This window comes from Urocampus carinirostris, chromosome 7 (genome assembly GCF_059441175.1).
Source record: "Urocampus carinirostris isolate Australia breed hairy pipefish chromosome 7, RoL_Ucar_1.0, whole genome shotgun sequence".
Taxonomy (NCBI): domain Eukaryota; kingdom Metazoa; phylum Chordata; class Actinopteri; order Syngnathiformes; family Syngnathidae; genus Urocampus; species Urocampus carinirostris.
Window position 1 is genome coordinate 21263394 of NC_142355.1, and position 16659 is coordinate 21280052.

At 40.9% G+C, this 16659-nt stretch overlaps 2 protein-coding genes across 3 annotated transcripts in view; both read right to left on the bottom strand.

Moving 5' to 3' along the window:
• Window positions 1-903: 903 nt before the first annotated feature.
• LOC148362646 (general transcription factor II-I repeat domain-containing protein 2A-like) overlaps window positions 904-16659 on the bottom strand; it is a 38348-nt gene continuing 22592 nt past the window's right edge. The window contains exon 2 of the mRNA XM_088340136.1: window positions 904-1240. Within this exon, the coding sequence (XP_088196262.1) occupies window positions 1020-1240 (221 nt within the window). The 3' untranslated portion in view covers window positions 904-1019. The remainder of the gene's footprint in view (window positions 1241-16659) is intronic.
• Window positions 9672-16550, bottom strand: morf4l1 (mortality factor 4 like 1). Of its 2 annotated transcripts, none has more exons than XM_088339308.1 (12): window positions 16469-16550; window positions 15663-15709; window positions 15522-15589; window positions 15361-15447; window positions 13004-13081; window positions 12895-12920; window positions 12652-12743; window positions 12453-12554; window positions 11138-11226; window positions 10878-11050; window positions 10068-10152; window positions 9672-9997 (listed from the first exon to the last, which is right to left on the bottom strand). In XM_088339308.1, exons 1-12 carry the CDS (start codon window positions 16473-16475, stop codon window positions 9913-9915), a joined length of 939 nt encoding a protein of 312 aa, XP_088195434.1. In that variant the 5' UTR covers window positions 16476-16550; the 3' UTR covers window positions 9672-9912. The 2 variants fall into 2 exon arrangements, with proteins under 2 accessions (XP_088195434.1, XP_088195432.1); XM_088339306.1 differs by lacking the exon at window positions 16469-16550 and adding an exon at window positions 16152-16315.

Below are 16659 nucleotides of genomic sequence, written 5' to 3' on the forward strand. Positions count from 1 at the left end.
TGCATTACATTTCATGGTCTTGTGGCACTTTTGTTGCTCGTTCCACATGTGCAGATGTATCTTTAGTTGTTTTTCTTTCATGGATTGTACTGTTAGAACTAGTTGGTGTTGGGTCATTATGTTCTATTAGGAGTTTACCTCCATCCTCTTTCGTTCATATTTGGTTCTGCAAGAACGAGTTAGTATTCCAACATATCATGCTTTGTTTTTTTTCCCCCATGTTTTGTTCATTTAGATCAAGTTTTTATCTTAACATATCCTGTGTTTTCATGACCTCATGTTTTTGTCCAAATATATTTATTTCTGATTCAACATATGCTGCATTGTACTCTTTTATGTTTTGTGCAGTTATAGTTAATTAATTTGCCTACATTAAATGTTATGGTCTTGTTGTCATGGCACTCTAATTGTTCGGTGCAGATGAGAGGGTTTTTCTTGTGCCATCTCCCTTTCATGTTTTGTTCTGTTAATACTAGTTGGTGTTAGAACCTTATGTAGTAGTTTTATCTAGTCAAGTCAATTCAGTTTACCTATTTCTTCTTTCGTATTTTCTTCATGTAGAACCAATATCAACTGTCAGTGATATCAATGTTGTGTAACATTAGCTGCAATGAGATTAGGCATGGCACTCCAGGGTAAACATGTAATAAAGACTTTAAAGAGGAAAACATAAAAGACTGTCAGGATCTATAGGCATTTTTTTTATATTGTATTAATATATTTTTAACATATCCTGCCTTGTAAACTTTCATGCTGTGTGCAGTTAAAGCTCATTAGATTGTCGGCATTTTGTTTTATAGATATTTCTTGGTGATGTTTGTTGTTGTGTTAGAGCTGGTTGGGGTTAAAACATTGTTCTATCCATACTTTACCAACGTTCTGTTGTATTTTGTTCGGCTAGTCAAGTCAAGTCAAGTCATTTATTTTTGTATAGCCCTAAATCACGAAGAGTCTCAAAGGGCTTCACAGATTGTTACACTATATTACACAGACTATTGTCAACCGACAAGAGGAGTAGGTTATTCGTATGCAATAGAGTAGAGGTGAGTTTTAAGTTTAGATTTAAACATTTCCACTGAGGTTGCAGATCGGATCTCAGGGGGAAGAGCATTCCACAGCACCGGTGCCCGGATGGAGAACGCTCTCGAACCAGCAGAAGACTTCTTTGCTCTCGGGATCACCAGAAGACCGGCACTCTCAGATCGCAGGCTTCGGACCGGGACATAGCGGCAGATCAGATCTGAAAGATAAGAGGGAGCAAGTCCATGTATGATTTTGTACAGTACTAAGAGAACTTTGAAGTCACATCTTTGGCCAAAATCGGTGTTATGTGATCGTACTTTTTTGTCCTAGTTAAAAGCCTCGCTGCGGCATTTTGTACTAGCTGAAGAGACTTGATTCTGGACTTCGGGAGACCGGAAAGTAGTGCATTACAGTAGTCGAGACGGGAGGTAACAAATGCATGAATTATTGTTTCCGCATCAGACTGAGACAGTATTGAACGGATTTTAGCAATGTTGCGAAGATGGAAGAAGGCAGTTCTAGTAATTTGCTTTACATGCATCTCAAATGATAGATCAGGGTCAAATATGACACCTAAATTTTTAACTGAGTCACTCTGTGTGATGTGACATTTGTCAAGGTTCACAGCAGTTTTTGAGAAGAAGTCACGGCATTTAGAAGGACCAATGACTAACATTTCGGTCTTTTCAGGGTTAAGACGCAAGAAATTGAGTGACATCCACTCTTTTATCTCAGTGAGACAGGCCTCCAAATTTCCACAGTTTAGTGTGGAAGATTCCTCCAACGGAAGATATAGTTGAGTGTCGTCTGCGTAGCAGTGGAAGCTGATATTGTACTTGCGGATAATATCACCTAATGGAAGCATGTAAATGTTGAAAAGTAGGGGGCCGAGCACAGAACCCTGCGGAACACCGCAGGTAACATTAAAGGGCTCAGATGTCGTTTCACCATATTTCACACAGTGCGTCCTATGACCAATTGATTTTTTTTTCCAACATTTCTTACGTTTCCCCCTTTCATGTTTTGTTCATTTATATTTTTGGTTGTTTCAACATTATATACCAGGGGTGAGCAATTGTGCCTGTGTTAGAATAGCTCAGATGTCTATGATTTAGTAAGATCTCAGTAAATTTTGTCCTTCTGTTACTGCACATTATCCTATCACAATAAATCAGTTGCTGAGACCTTGTTATGTGTGTAAGTTTATGGGCTCTGCTACATTGGAACCTTCCGATTTCTTCTTGTCTTTCCAAAGACCATCCTCTAGAGCAGAAGTCTTCAACGTGGTACCCACGGGTACCAAGAACCTGTTCTAAAAATGGCTCAGCAGTGCTGAATAATCGGGATTTTTAAGTAAAACGATTTCTTTGTGGTTTGCTGCATTTATGCAACCCTATTTCCAAGAATTAACCTGGTAATATCACAGTAACAGGGTTCCTACAGCTTAAGGCAAAGTAAATTTAAGACTTAAATTTATGACCAAGTGGACAAAAAGCACAATTGAAACGAACGAAAAAAAGCACCCATATTCTTGCACATAGTACACCTTGCCTCGTACACATTTCGTGGCACAGCTTTAAGCCATGGCGAAAAACGTATCAAATAAACTTTGATTTAAATTTACACTTGGTCCAAAGTAGATATCTCTGTCCGAAGTTGCCACGTGTATTGTGGGTAGACCCAAGAAATGTGACGACATGTTTTGAAAGGCCCGAGGAAAGCACATCACTGTTTTCATAGTTCCGTTATAGTGGTCACCTGATGTTGTCAGGAAAGTAAATCGGTGAATCATTTAAAAAAGACAATTGTTACAAAATCTTTTTTAGTTCAATCAAATGTAAATCGTATTAAGGTGATCACCTTTTTTAAGACTTTTGAAAATGGATTTCAAGTCATGATTATTGATGTGACTCACCTGTCCCCGCTCATTTGGCGCCAACCGCCGTGGGTTCTGATTGGCTCCCTGTCACTATTTGAAACCTGTCCTGTTAGTCCCCTATTGTCAGTCCGCCTGAGAACCTCAGTTTATACTAGGCAAGCCTTTTTCGACCCTGACTCCCACCTGTCCCATTTTTGCTCCCAGCTGTCCCCGGCTTACGACCCTTTTTGTCCCCGACTAAGTCTACTCTCCCGTTCTGGCTCACAACTTGTTTCCTAACCCCGACCACGCCTTGCTTTACCAGTCCTGGCTACCGACCCGTTTTTCCGTCCCTGACACCGCCATCGCTCACTACGGAAGATCCACTTCCGTGATCGGATCACAATCCCAGTACGACAGCGACTTGCTACCCACCTCCAGCCAACACTGGATCGTGGGCGCAGCCCTTGCTCTTTCCTTCAATAAAACTTGTGAAAAACGTAACGCAATTGAGTCCCGTTTATGTTCTGGTTCTGACATTTAAGACATTTCAATGTTAATTAAGGCCTTTTTTAGAATGATGAATTCAATGAGTTTTCAGACTTTTTTGAGATCTGCGGAAACCCTGAGTAATAACATCCATCCATCCATCCATTATTTGCATCGCTTATCCTCAGGAGTGTTGCAGGGGGTGCTGGAGCCCATCCCAGTCCTCTTCGGGCAGTGGGACGGGGACACCCTGAACCAGTTGCAGGGCACATGGAGACATACAGTTCACTCCTTCTTTCATACATAGGAACAATTTGGACCGGCCAATTAACCTGACATGCACGTTTTCGGGATGTGGAAGAAAACTGGAGAGCCCAGGGTAAAACCCAAGCAAGCACGGGAGAAAATGCAAATTCCACGCAGGAAGGCTGGTAGCTGGATTTGATCCCATGACCTCAGAACTGTGCCGCGAATGCAATAACCACTCAGCCGCCAGGCCGCCCTGACCTAAAACAATAGCCAACTATTTTCCGTTTTATTGATCTGTCTGTTTGTGCCCGTACACTCAAAAAACACATCAACAAATCCGCACGGCAGTAATATATGTGCCTGCTTCTCGTGTGCGTCATGAAAGACAAGCAGCAGACACACGTGACGTGAACGCCAATTGAGAAAAGGCCTCAGAGTGAAGAAGCCTTTCATGAATTAACCTCCCACCGAGAGAGATTCCGCGCTCTAAATCTCTTGCATTAGAAACAGATGGATCAAACGGCCAATTTCTTTATTCAGCCCGCACTGTTATTGGAAGGACTTTCAGCACGGACTGCCAACGCTGGCCGTCATTCAACACAACAAATAGACGCAGATGTACTTTTCCACTTTTACAGGCTGTTTATGTTGCGCAAATTCTTTCTCCCCAGAAGAGCCGGATTTGTTCTTTCATGTTTTAGTGGCTCCGACCCACCGCAGGCCTTTTCGGTGGAGCTTTTCCAATGCTAATGACACGCAGTCACACAAAGCTCTGGCAGACGCCCGCTAGCAAGACTTGCTGCCCAATATCTAATTAGTCCACCGCTAACTCTCGGTCTGGGGAAACATTCTGTCCCGCATTAAACGCTGGCGGATTTTCGCCTTCAAAAAGAGTCCGGAGCAGATTGATTTCCCATTGAGGAATCGTACGAGGCTCAAACGGCCTCCATCACTCAGTTCGAGTTGCTATATTCGTGGAATGCGGTCGTCACTGATACCTCGTACTTAAATTGATGCGGTTCAGGAGGGGCCAAAGGGAGTTTTATGTGTTGCAGTGAGTCTGAGTGTGGTTTTCTGAGCATGAATGTGGACCACCACTAGAAATTCGATGACAATATTTAGACTACAGAACTGTGTGAAATACTGACCTCTAGCGGATGCTTTCATACAACAACAATCCTATCGTTTATTATTTAATGTAGTGTTTTCTCAACCTTTTTTGAGCGAAGGCATTCCTATTTTATTCTAAAAAAAAGTTTTAAAAGAAAAAGGCACACTGTCCGTCAAATTAGATAAAAAAAAAATCAATTCGAAGGACCAGTTTCGTATATTTTGAAGGCTTAAATTATCATTGGGTTTGTATTGACAGTTGAATTTTTTTTTAATCATTTGCAGCTCAGGAGGTAATACAGGTAATACATTTTGGCTATTTTTTATGTCCATTTGTTAAGTTTTACTACAATTTCATCTGTTCTTCTCTTTTTTGTTTTGTTTTGAAAAACAACCATAATAGCCAGAAAGCAAACATTATTTACCAGTGGAATAATTTTCTAACATGTTGAAATTTCTTGCTTTTATTCATTTTGTTTTTATTTATTTTGTAAAAAAAAAAAATTAAAAAAAAATTGAAATCTGCAGAATTACGTGAACGATTTTTGCTCAATTTATTGTTATTGTTCATTTATTGGCTTCATCAACCAAAGAGTGTTACCTAATATGTCCTGTATTAACTCCCATATCCTACTTCATAAACAGATATCTGAAAATAAAAACACATATTAATGTATTGCCACTACTGATATGACTGAAACAATAAGCTGGCTGACCACCGAAGGATACTCAAGAAAGTCAAGCTTTTTCATAAAGAAAAAAATGGGAAAATTCTCTTTCCACACTATACAAGGTCTTGGGCACACTTGTTGAAAAACAGTCTTAGTGTCAGAACCCAAACAGACGGAGGACCCAGACGTGTAACGTTTTCACACAAGCTTTATTTTACGGGAATGGGGCAGTCATGCGCGGGAACACAAACGCCAGAGGCAGACGAGATTGAAACCGGACAGAACGGACAGGATCGATACACGAGCAGATATAGGATAGGACAGGTTAGACGGGATCAATACCGGAAACTGGATACAACAGCAAGATACCGACGAGACAGACGGGATTGATACCGGACACTGGAGCAAGATACCGGAGAGGACGAGACAGACAAAGGTCGATACTGGAGCAAGATACCAGACAGGACTAGACTGGCGGGATGGATACTGGATACACGAGCAGGATACCGGACAGAATCAAAATACAAGTCTTCCAAGTGCAGAGATTCGTTGACGGACTGACAAGGAGTGAAGAGCACTGAGTTTATATAGGAGGGAAGCCAATCAGGCAACGAGTGGCAGCTGGCGCCAAACGGGTGGGCCCAGATGAGGGCAATGGGCAACCGTGACATTTTACTACATCTGGAGTAATTGTTTTCAGTATTGATAACCCTGTTTTTTAGTGATTTTCAATTGAATCTTCACCCTCCTCACCAATTTTCTCAACAGCAGGCGATAGCTTGCATTAACTTTCTGATTGTGGCAGTGAGAAAACATTGAGACCGGCAGCTGCTTTGAAATGGCTCCAAGGGACTTTCCTGACTTGTTCAAGTCAATAGTTCACTTTTTCAGATCCATGCTGAGCTCCTTTGACGATTCCGTTTGTGGGTGTTTGCATCCAATGAACCCTATTTAAATGGTCCTGGAGAAGTCACTAGCTCTTGTAACTCATAATCACTCACAAGTAGTTAAGAGGCCATGCTACAAAGCTCATTTCGCGGACACAAATTTCTAAGTCACCAAATTTGCTAATTTGTGTCGCTGTATCTATATTTTTGACCCAGCAGATTTGATCACTTTTTCTGTTAACCCATAATAAAGTCAGAAAAGAACCGAACCTCATGAACGTTTTTGTGACTAAGAACAATCTGTCCCAATCACTATCAGAAAAATCTGAGTTGTAGAGTTGTAGAAATAACTGGAAACTCAAGAGAGCCCAACCAGTTCAGGGTGTCCACATCACCAACTTCAGAGGCCACAACCTGGCAACTGTTGAGGCTGAGGCTTCACTAGCTGAGGACCTTAATCAGTTCTTCGCTCGCTTTGAAGCTGGTAGGCCACATACAGCAACATCACACCCATCAACAACCAGCAGCAACTCCCTCACATTTCAGGAGCACGAAGTCAGGCGTGCGCTGAATACCATAAACCCCAGGAAGGCAACTGGCCCGGATGGAGTACCAGGGAGGGTACTCAGGGACTGTTCCAATCCGCTGGCTGGGGTCTTCACCACCATCTTCAACCGGTCCCTGTCACAGGCGACCGTCCCACCTTGCCTCAAAACCTCCACCATCATTCCCGTCCCCAAAAAGTCAGCAGTGGAAAGCCTCAACGACTACAGGCCTGTAGCTCTCACGCCTGTGGTCATGAAGTGCTTCGAGAGGTTAGTGTCCCGGCACATCAAAAACTCCCTGCCACTCACACTGGACCCCCACCAGTTTGCCTACAGGGCAAACCGCTCCACTGACGACGCCATAAACACAGCACTTCACACCGTGCTGAAACACCTGGACCACCGGGGGAGCTACGTCAGAATGCTCTTCCTGGACTTCAGCTCAGCCTTCAACACCATTATCCCGGAGATCCTGGTGGAGAAACTTGCACACCTAGGACTCTCTCCCTCCATCTGCCACTGGATAATGGACTTCCTCTCCAACCGCCCACAGTCGGTGAAACTCGGTACCCACGTCTCTCCCACCCTAACACTGAACACTGGCTCCCCCCAAGGTTGTGCACTGAGCCCCCTGCTTTTCACCCTCTACAGCTCCGACTGCTCACCGACCCACCCCACAAACACTATTATTAAGTTTGCTGACGACACCACCTTGATCGGCCTCATCTCTGAAGGGGACGAGGCGGCATACAGGGATGAGGTTGAGTCACTTTCAACGTGGTGCTCGGAAAACCACCTCATATTGAACACAACAAAAACAAAAGAACTGATTCTGGATTTCAGAAGGAATAGCAGGAATCCAGCACCACTCATCATAAAAGGAGACTGCGTAGAGAGAGTCCACTCGTTCAAATTTCTGGGCGTGCACATCGCCGACGACCTCTCCTGGTCTGCAAACACCAGAGCGGTGGCAGGGAAGGCCCAGCAGCGACTGCACTTCCTGAGATTGCTCAGGAAAAATAACCTAAAACAGCAGCTGCAGGTGTCTTTCTACAAAGCCACAGTGGAGAGCATCCTAACATACTGCATCACGGTGTGGTATGCGGGGTGCACAGCAGCAGACAGGAAAAAGCTCCAGAGGATCATAAAAACAGCCCAGAGAATCGTCGGCTGCTCTCTGCCCAGTCTGGAGGACATTGCCTGCTCTCGCTACCTCAGCAGAGCAGAAAACATCGTCAAGGACTTTTCTCACCCCGGCCACCATCTCTTCGACCTGCTGCCTTCCGGCAAGCGCTACAGGTCACACAAAGCAAAAACGAACAGACTCAGAGACAGTTTCTTCCCCACAGCCATTACCACCCTAAACAGACACCGCACAAACAACTGAAAACTGTTGCAAAAAAAAAAAAAAAAAAAAAAAAAATACCTCACACGTATGTAAAATGGTACTCACGTACATGCTGTCTGCACTATGTTCACTGCTCAACAGACACCGCACAAAAACTGAAAACTCGTGCCAACACTACCTCATACGAAAATAATGTTACTCAAGTCTTGTTTTTGCACATGTCGACTGCACTACGTTTAATGCTCAAATTGCACAATGTCTGACCATTTCCTTTTTTTTTGCACTACGATGTCTATGCTTGCACCAATGTATATGCGGACTATTTTTGCACCATGATGACTTTGCACCAAATGCAATATTGCACAACCGTTACGATACAACGTTATCACGACAACCCTGTATGTAACATCCCACATGCTGACATTGTTGTGTAAATACCATGTAAATTATAACTATAGCCTTATTCCCCTTGTTTTATAACATTATCTTCTCTGTTCCTTTATCTTCTTGCTCATACCCTCACTATGTGTAAAACTGGAGTGTCATGCCCAATTTCGTTGTCACAATATGTTAGCCCATTTGTAACAATGACAATAAAGGTATATTCTATTCTATTCTACTTTATGTTCTTCACAAGTGTGCATATAAATTGGAGATGCGTATTTTTTTTCATGACAGCAACAATGTTGTTTAAGAAATAAGAAAAAAAAATGCTCTGCATTACACTCAATTCCATTTCCTCACGTTTTCATGTCTATAAAAACTAAAGGGAACTGAACAGAAGAACTGTGGAGATATATATATATATGTCTGTGTATGTGTGAAGGGTTAAACGACACACACCCATAAATAACTCACTGAAGCTGAAATTTCCATCCATTATCTGCACCGCTTATCCACAGTAGGGTCGTGGGGGGTGCTGGAACCCATCCGAGACACCTTCAGGCAGTGGGCAGGGGACACCCTGAACTGGTTGCCAGCCAGTCGCAGGGCACACAGGGACAGACAACTCACCCGCTCATTCACATCTAGGGACAATTTGGACCAGCCTATCTGTTTTTGGAATGTGGAAGGAAACCGAAGTGTCCGGGGGCTATCACACAAGCAAGGGGAGAACATGCAAACTCCACACAGGTTTGATCACGACCTCAGAAGTGGGCCACACACGAACTAACCACTGCGCCTCCGTGCTGCCCGACAAAGGTGAAATAGTTTGGAAAAAAATTGTATACATATATAATCAGCATATATCACACCTTATTATTTGTGTCAACTTCATCACTGAAGTTGGGCCAAATATCCCAAAGGTGGATATTTCTTTTGAGCATCATATGTCAAAACAAACAAATTCAGAACGACATTCACACCTCAATGACAATTGGCTAACGTGTTCTCGTTTTTCATTTTCATTCAAGTGTTACAACAACAAACTATAATTCAGAGAGAGTGCAATCTTTCATAGAATAGCTTTTAAGCACAGCAAAAACAAAAGAAGAAATGAAGTACTTTTATTAGAAAATGATGACATCACATAAACGAGAATGAAGAACCGTCACGTGAAATGTTGAAGTTCTTTGTCAAATGATGGGTCATAAAAACGAAAGGGGTGAATTAAAAAATACTAATACAGGAGAGCATACTTAGCAGCTTCCAAATGAAAACAAAAATAATGACTGGACAAATTCCTTCCATGATGATGGACGTATCCTGAACCATGATCTCCTTTCTTAGCTCAAACTGCCTTTCGGTGGTACTCTGGCGGGGCCACCTCGTAGTCACTGGCGCTGAAGAGAGTCGCTGAGTTCTTCACCAGATACCTGCAGCAAGCCACAGCCATTGAGCTGAAGAACAAGCTTAAAATTAACATAAAAATCTGCGGGGACTTACTTGAGGAAGTCTTGCAGATAGGTGAGCAGCAGCGCCAGGCTCTTCTCATCCAGGGGAGTGTAAGCCAACATGGCACCGATTCGCACTTGCAAGAGCAAAAGCAAGATAAGAATAAGGTGCAGGGCGAAAAGCATCAAAATACAGATGCAATTTTAATGATTGTGGCTTTTCCAAAAGGGTAGACAACTGAATACAATGAAATGGACACATCATGTTTCAAATGAATAGGAACTCATTTTCTATTATTGATGTGTTAAAACTCTTTTTTTTTTTTTTTTTAATAGAACCAGTCTCCCCAAGACATGTAAACGCATGAAATGTGTTTTACACTACAGTAAATGATACAAAAGGGATATTTGAAATCTTGGAAAAAGATATAGTCCAATACAGGACATTTGAGCATTTCTACATTTAATGCTTACAACGTTGTTAGCAATGCCAATATTGACAATTGTAACTTAATGTTTTACTCAATGACATTCATTCATTTATATAGAATGATAGATTTATCATTTTTATCACTACATTTATCAGTTAGACACAAATTTGTAGCTTACTATAGGTAAAGAACATGGTTTTCAAAACATAAATATTGTTTCAGAAAAGAATAAAACATTGCCAGGACTGGCGGGACCATACCAGATCATCTTAAACATGATTCCCCAAAATAGGTTGAAATATATATATTTTTTAAGTCAAAGTATGCACCTGTGAGTTACTTAACTTATGAAATCAATTGTATTGTGTTGCCCCTAGCTAGCTTAGTGGCAGGGAATACCAATTGCGGTAATGCTGTGCAATAAGGTTTACCAAAGAGCCTCAAGAGGTGAGGCGCGCCGTAGATCTGCGACATGGAAGTATCCGGGTGGTTGGCCAAGATGTCGGCATATTGCGGCCTCTCAAACTTGTAAAGCAGCTGCGTTCCCAGCATGACGTTGAAATATTCCCGCACGCCGGCAACAACCTCGCTCACTGCAAACTCCCTGCAGAGAGAAAAATCAAAGAATATTTTGCCTCGACATAGTACTTAAAAAAAACTGTAAAAGTGAAAGATGAGAAACAATTGTTACTTGCTATCAGAGGTTCCTCTCGATTTTTTGTAGTTGGCATAATCTTCGAGGACCACGTCAACGTTCTTTTTTGCAGGTAGATGAAAAAGCTGAAGATTGAAAATAATTGTCAGAAAAAAACCTTATTAATACAGAAAATTTAGGGAAAGATCGATTTAAAAAAAAAAAAAGAAAAAATCCCTGACAAGGAGGTACATAAAATATGAATAACTACAAAGGTGAGCACAGGGGTGGGCAAACTTTTGGAGTTGCGGGAGTTATACAAATTTGGCCAGGGCTCCAGGCTTGGAGACCTATCCAATATTGCTAATTTGCACTTAAAATAAATATAGAGGTAGAACACAGCATATTAGATTTCTTTTTATATTCCTTTTTAAATAGATCTGTTTAATCAAATTGGTTTTAAAACGTTCAGAATTCAAGCCAAATAATAGGTCCCTGTTTTAAGCACTTAGTTTGATATTTAGTTTTATAGATTTTCTGTAGCTTTTTTGAAGTATTTCTGTAGGTTCCTTTTAAATACTTCTATAATATTTATTTACTTTTATTTTGTAGTATTTATGTAGTAGTATTGTTTTTTTTGAAGAACATTTTTCTTTAAAGAGTTAAAAAAATAATCAGGTCCCTGTTTTAAGGCACCAAATTTGATATTTAGTTTGGTAAACATTTTGTTGTGCTTTTGGTATTTCTGTTGTTGTATTTCGATGAAAGCTGGAACAAAAAGTATCCATTTCTATTAGAAATACTTAATTTGCTATTGTATGTATTGTCATGAAATGTTCACCAACTTTGTTGGTGGGCTTGATTAAAAAGCCTGATGGGTTGCATGTGGCCTACAAGCTGCAGTTTGCCCACCCCTGGGCAAGCAGCTAAAAAGGGGCCCCGGAAAACAGGCTTAGCAGCACATACGAAAATGATTTTCCCAGGCTGGATGTGTTTGCAATTATGTTTAGATAAAGGACGATAAACAACACAATGTCACGAGAACAGGGAAATTAAATTTGCAACTGTCTCGTCGCACTAGAAGTCTTCATTAAAAACTGAAATTTAGCAAAAATACCTGGTTAGAGGCTCAAACTGTAAAATCAATCAAGAAATTAATTCAAAATGACCACAAAATCCTCAGTGTAACACTGCATAGAACCACAAAACAAGTCATTTTTACGGGAATTGGACAAAGCCATGACTATCCGCTAAACACTCGCCCAGGAAAAACACTAGGGGTCAGTGTTTGTCCACTGTAACCAAGTGAGTTCGGTCTAAAAGCAGGGAGGCCTTTCAAATTCGAGAACACAAAAACAAACCCACTACTAACTTGTTTTTGTCGCGTAATCAGATCCCAGTCGTCTACAAGCCAAGGTTTCAGCTCCTCGGGGATTTTGACCTTAACTTCTACTCGGTTTATGAAAGTCTCCTCCTGCACGGACAAGATTGAGTTACATGATGTTACCCGAGACCAGACTTTTTTTCATGCATTCTGCAAACGCAGCATTAGACGATGGAGGTCAACTTACACTTTCAACAGTGGGGTCAACACGAGCCCTCTTCTTTCGTGGGGGGTGGGTGGGGTCACTTCCTGAACTCGGACCTTCTCCTGGACCAGGAGCTACAACAGGCAAACGCATTTAACTCTAACCATTTTAATACCAAAGCCAGTTGTTAAGATTAGTTTTTATCCTTTTTTTTTTTAAATTGTGTTTTAACTGTGATTTAAACATACTTCTTATATACACACAAAATCAAAGGAGCATACTTACTTTTTTGTTTGTTCTTTTTGGTTTTCCTGTCGGGGTAAAACAAATAACGATTTTGCTCTATCGTTTCAAAAGCACAACAGAAATAAAAGACGAGGAACGTTGCACTCACACGTCGTTTTTCTGTGAAGTAGCCGGTATCTTCTTATTTGGTGCAGCACCCCTCATTCTTCCTTCAACATAATGGTCTCTGTAGTAAAAATGTAGAACAAGTAAATTCACATGAAGGCAAAAGATACAAGGAAAAACACCGGAGCCAATACTGATGGCCGATTATCACGTGAAAACTTAAGGTAGAATTGGTGATAAATACTTTATACATTGGATATTGTGATTAAGTAGATGAATACGTAAACCTTTAAGCTTCCTGCAGTTCTCATTTTTAAGACCTTCTTCTTAACATTTTATACAGATTACACGGAAATGTGAATTAAAACATTTCAATGTTTCTACCGTTGGGACTAAGTCATATAATTTAAAGTTTTAAAACATATCATTTGGGGGAATTTTTCTGGAATTCCAACATAACAATGGTGAGTCATTTGGACCCAAAGACAAAAGAAGGGATAAAGCAACTTTTAACCCTTACTCGAGAACATGTAAAAAAAACTTGATTAACATTAAAACTTAAGCATCCCTTTCAGTGAGTGGAGTGCAATTATGAAATGTCAAATATGACTTGGTTTTAGCCGAAAATGTTCAGGAAAACTCTATTAGCATGCAGTATCTTAGCTTTTAGCAGTGTCTGAAATGACGTCTGCCTGGACTCCCCGGGGTGTGCATCATTTACGTTGGGCGTAGAACTTACAAAATGTCCTCGCCCGGGTAGCCGACAACTTTTTTAAGGGGGAAAAAAAAAAAAAAAAAACGACAGATTTCCGGTTCGTTGCATACTCGGCAGCCAATCAGAAGCCTGCATCGAGTAACTTCGTGCTTCCGGACTTTCCTGAGCGTTATAAGGTCGTGCATTTCATATGATTTTCCAAAATAGACGCACAGAGAACACAAGAAAAATTGAGATGTGGTTAGGAATCAAGCCAAAATTCCAGCCCCAGAAGATTCAAAAGAAGATAACAAAATTGATGACGCAACGAAACATAAACGTACTTTAAAAGCATCGTGGAAAAAGGAATTCACGTGTCTTGCAGCAGACGATGCAACGCAAGCATTGCATGAATGAAGATGAGTAAATACAGGTACATACTAATGGCAGATGGAAAACAGCGATGTCATATACATGCAATGAATGCTATATGTAGATTTATAATGAACTTACATTTAAAGTGTTGTTTTGTTTTATATTCTGATTATCAATCCTTAATACTTTGCAACAATGTTTTTTTTTTGCGATTAGTCGTCTTGTTGTGTTTTAAGTTATGAAAATGGGGCATGCAACTTTATGGCTGGGCAGGCAACTTTTCAGAGTTGTCTACCCTGGTGTCCGGTAACTTTTTGTCATGAGTTTCAGACACTGCTTTAAGGGGTGTGGGTTCAATCACTGTGGCTTTAAAATGGGTTTTCCCCCACCACCAGGACGCGAACCGGTACTGGGCTGTGGATCATTTGGTACCAGGCCACACTGAAAGAAAAATGAGTTCCATTACACAGCTACGATCACTTTGAAGTGAACCACTTGTTTGAGGTTTTGCATGAATTAAAATCAATGTGGTTCACACAAGTGGGCGCAGTTGCCATGCAGCACCCGAGGCGCAACTGTCACGGTGGAAGCAAGGATACAGCAAGGGATGAATCAAACTAAAATTCTGCGGTAAGAGACAATCACTACGGAGAATGGTACACTCCAGCCCACTACATCCTGTTAAAAAGCTAGTAAACAAAATTTTAGTAGCAGAGTTTGAAGACTCATGGATCTCCATGTCAAGAACATGAGACCGAGACAACATAACACAAACACACTTTTCACCAGGGTTGGTTTATTTGGTGAGTTTGTATTTTTGAGAACTTGACGGGTTGATCGACGTGACATTTTGCATTTAACTTTAAGATAGTGACAGAATGTGGAGTGAGTTGCGAAGAGTTGCTCACGTCATGCAATTTTGTTGCGATGTTTGGAGAACATGTAACTGTGTCAGTAGATTTATGCTCATAAATTAAATTATGATGAAGATCATTAATGCTATTATTGTTATCATTTTCAAAAAGCAAAAACAAAGTTAATGCCGCCCTTAGGCCAGGCCATGAACAGATTTGTCAGACATTAGACCAGTCTGTGGTACAAAAAAAAAGGGTGGGAATCACTGTTTTAAATGGTGTCTACTACCATTCAACCCAAACCATTAATGTAGTTAGTGCAATCGAAACACAGTCACACCAAAAACAAACTGAGCACACATCTGGAAGCACCACATTATTTTAGCTCGAAACCCCTTTTAGAAAGATTGATTTTTTTTTTTGCTCAAATCACTGGAAATACTTTTGATCAACTCAAGAAAGAGACCACGGACATACTGGTTGGCCTTTTGAAGCTCTTTCTGTTTCTGCAGATTGCTGTCCACATACTTCAGAACCCTACTCTCAGGAACCCATTCGTCCCAACTAGAAAAGAGAAAGAGCACCCATAAGACAACGAAGCATTGGGTCAGCCCTAAGTCGTAATGATGATCACTTACTTTTTATTCCACCCGCTATAATGAATGAAGTACTTGATTTGTTTCTCTTTGACGTTTATCTTGACACACTGAAGAGACAATTTATAAGTGCAATTTGATGAGAGTTGTGGCGAAGGAAGAAAGACTGCTGTGGACAATTACCTTAGCTTCGTAGAGCAATGGCCCATGGAAACACAGCACTCTTTCACCTGAAAACAAGATGAAAGGTCTGGGTTAGCTTACTATTAAAACTGTAAAAATAAAAATACATGAAAACAAAGTTTGGATTTCCAAAGCTTAAATGTGCAAGTTGATTTAACCAGCATAAAAATTCAACGGAGTTATGCACACCTCAACCAACCTTGACTATTTAACCAACGCAAACTAGCATCCATCTCAGGATGGTCTAAATATTGCAAGCAAACGTGTTTTAATTAAGTTATTTCAGTAGTTGTGACTAAAAGAAACTAAATTACTTGCATTACACAAATAAGGATGTTGCAAAATAAAGAGGACTGCGTTGTTTTCATTGCAACAACAATGAAAGCTAGCGACGATAGAGAGGCTAGCGAAGGTCTGAGTTCCATTCCATCCACTCATACGTTTATTATCAGCGTAGGTCCGTTGCAAAACATTAGAAAAGTGCGATACCTTCTTGAAACTTAGGTTTCGGGTCCTGTTTCGGCGCCATTCACGGATTAAACAATCAAATTAGGGGGAAAATCGCCAGCTCCCATTCCAATCTGAAACGGTGCCGCTCACTTATAGACGTCATCACCTGTTTGGTGGCGTCATCAAATGCGACCAGGAATAGCGCTCTATTCTTACGGAACCCCTTTGTTTTTAAAAATATAGGGGGAAAAAAATACACGTGCGTTTATTATTGTTTTCATTCCTTCGTAAAATCCACAAAACGTGCACGGGAAGTTATCGAGTAATAAAGTAAAAGAGAATAATTAAATCAGTACCTTTCATAACGTATTCTCATTGCGGTTAACGAGCTGCATGCATGTCAACCTCAGCCAATTGCACCTGTATTAAAAACAACGCAGCACCTATTTACTCACGACACGTCATAATATTTAGAAAACCGCGACCTAATTACCAATCTACGATGACGTTTCGTCTGTTATCAGTGACCGAGACGATCCGGATTACC